Source organism: Sinocyclocheilus anshuiensis, unplaced genomic scaffold (genome assembly GCF_001515605.1).
Source record: "Sinocyclocheilus anshuiensis isolate Anshui unplaced genomic scaffold, SAMN03320099.WGS_v1.1 scaffold1281, whole genome shotgun sequence".
NCBI classification, from domain to species: Eukaryota; Metazoa; Chordata; class Actinopteri; order Cypriniformes; family Cyprinidae; genus Sinocyclocheilus; species Sinocyclocheilus anshuiensis.
Genome location: NW_015548261.1, coordinates 370,539 through 373,450, shown reverse-complemented (window position 1 = coordinate 373,450; position 2,912 = coordinate 370,539). Strand labels below are relative to the sequence as shown.

The 2,912-nt window shown below is 37.1% G+C and overlaps 1 protein-coding gene across 1 annotated transcript in view; it reads right to left on the bottom strand.

Moving 5' to 3' along the window:
* Positions 1-1,416: 1,416 nt before the first annotated feature.
* The window catches only part of LOC107655534 (cadherin-11-like), a 19,264-nt gene continuing 17,768 nt past the window's right edge, over positions 1,417-2,912 (bottom strand). Inside the window, exons 13-14 of the mRNA XM_016443055.1 lie at positions 2,318-2,666; positions 1,417-1,843 (exon numbers count right to left, since the gene is read on the bottom strand). Coding sequence (XP_016298541.1) covers positions 2,521-2,666 — 146 coding nt within the window. The 3' untranslated portion in view covers positions 1,417-1,843; positions 2,318-2,520. The remainder of the gene's footprint in view (positions 1,844-2,317; positions 2,667-2,912) is intronic.

Here is a 2,912-nt window from a genome sequence, read left to right as displayed (position 1 = left end):
GGATGCCCCCCGCTGCTAGTGTGCCTCCGATGACTCGCACGTAGTTCTTTGACAGAACACGTCTAGAGACATGACAAGAAAAACTCATGCAGAGTGACAATTTTTCCTACTCAGAAGCACAGATAGCCATATCCTTTCTGACAATAACACCGGTGGAATAAACCAAAACCAGTATTTTTAAAGGGCATGCATTTTAGCTGCTTGTTAAGGACACCCAGGATTCCATGGAGGATAGCAAAGGGCTACGGTTCCACAGGAAACGGTTTGTCATCATCCTGTGCTTCCTGTGCTTCACTTCATACACGATTACGGCAAATGTAGTCTTCCTGCATGGGCGAGAAGAGGTGCTCATCTTGCTCTTCTGTTTATTTCCAAGGCCCTTCAGGGAAATTGGTGTCCAATCTCATTCAGGTGGGCTGAAGTTCGGTTTTATGTAAGACTATTTTTCTTTTCATTCTTTTTCTTTTTTTTAACAAAGTGCACATTGACCTTTCAGTGTGCGGCTACCCTGGGAAAGGAAAGAATGCGAGCCTGGGAGACGGGAGACAATGGAGAGACCTACCACTGGAAAGCACAGAAGACGCCGGTGAAAAGCTCTGCTGCGAGTGCGGAGTGCGAATGCAATTCATGTGCTGCACAGCATTCATATTCAACCTTTGTGTTTCCATCATGAGTCGTGCTACAGTGGTTATACGTTGTGCAAACGCCGATACATTGTGTTCACACAAATTTCGTACCGCCACAAATATTTCTTAATTTTTATAAAAAGAGCATTTATTTCAAAGTTTTTGCTTCTTAGATTGAAGCACATAATAAAGCAACAGTACAATGTTCATAAAATATAAGTGTGATGCTGTAATATTTTCCTTACATGTTGAAATACTGATATTTGTATGTATACTAAAATAAGAACTTTTAAAATTGTACAAATAGTTACCATAAAATCGACATAGAAATTAGCCATTTCTCACTGCGACAAGACAGACTGCTATTTTCTCACCAAGGAGAATAACATAAGCCATTAAAGAGAATGAGAAATGAAGAAAACTGAAAAAAAAAGATAGTCATAATGATATCATCATAAAAAAGAGAGAGAGAGAGAGAGAGAGAGAGAGAGAGAGAGAGAGAGAGAGATTTACATAAACTGATCGGTGTAAGATTGATCATTAAGAGACATATTTTGCACATTGTACTGTACATACGTTATAAGGACTTTAGCTTGCTTTAGGATATAGCTTTCAAGTTACAAAAAATGCACTGCGTTGCAAGAGTGTCCATTAGTTAAGGCGATTTTTGAGCTCACAGGTCTTTCTTTGTGATTGTTCGTAGATGGAACTGGGCTGAAGGGTTTTTATTTTTCTTTACTTTTTTTATTTTATTCTAGATGACAGAAACACACTGAGTCTATTTTTGCTGGATCCATCTGCTTCCAAATATATATATATATATATATATATATATATAAAAAACAAGATGACCTGTTTGGACAATATCTCCAAAGACAATATGGAGGCACTACAGAAGTTACAGAAGTCTTAATTTGCTGACATTCGCTCCAGATTATTAATAAGGCAACTGTTTTTGTTTTTATTTCTTCGTGAGCTCGTTCACAGTATCAGCAAATCCATGTCTCTCTGTGATCCACATCCATAACCTCAAACCTGTAGGAACCTACAAACATCAATAGTGAAACGTAATGTTCTTCAGTTCTTAAACAACATTGTCACATATTTCCTTATTTCATACACTCCACAGAGACACGCCCACCACAGATGTGTCTATGTGTCTTTTTTGTTGTTGTTGTTGTTTTATTTTGTTTTTGACAAAAAATATATATTTCTACCTTTCTGACTCCCCCAGTGATCGTACTGATCGTACCTATGACACTCCCAGCATCTAGTATACTGCGCGTATACTAACAAACAGCCTAAAGTTTACTATGTATCGCGATATAATTTTTTTCAATAACGGTGATATGATTTTTAAACACATTTCCGATATTTCGATATTTCAAAAAACATTTTCGTAAACTGAAAAAAAAAAAAAAAAAAAATTAAAATAAATAAAATAATTGATGGTCATAATATCATCATAATAAAAAAAAGAAGAAAGAGAAAGATTTACATAAACTGTTCGGTGTAAGATTGATCATTAAGAGACATATTTTGCACATTGTACTGTACATACGTTATAAGGACTTTAGCTTGCTTTAGGATATAGCTTTCAAGTTACAAAAAATGCACTGCGTTGCAAGAGTGTCCATTAGTTAAGGCGATTTTTGAGCTTTTTGTTTTTGACAAAAAATATATATTTCTACCTTTCTGACTCCCCCATAGCACATTGTGATCGTACCTATGACACTCCCAGCATCTAGTATACTGCGCGTATACTAACAAACAGCCTAAAGTTTACTATAAAGTGAAAAACTCATGGAATACTTATAGTAAACTTCACAAAACACACAGTTAGTGGAGGAGGGCCGGGTGGAGGGAGATGAAAAATGACTTATTTGAGTGAATGTTAAGAGTTGTCATCAGCCGAGTCTTTGGTGCCGTAAAGATCGGCAAGTTTCTTGAAGCGCGGCCCCCAGCTTTGGAGGTAGTCGTAGTCCAGGTCTGAATCTGTGGTCACTGACTCCAAGGAACTCAGAGAGCCAGCGATAGAGCCTCTACCCTGTACATACGTTATAAGGACTTTAGCTTGCTTTAGGATATAGCTTTCAAGTTACAAAAAATGCACTGCGTTGCAAGAGTGTCCATTAGTTAAGGCGATTTTTGAGCTCACAGGTCTTACTTTGTGATTGTTCGTAGATGGAACTGGGCTTTTCTTCTTTTATTTTTCTTTTATTCTAGATGACAGAAACACACTGAGTCTATTTTTGCTGGATCCATCTGCTTCCAAACATATACATA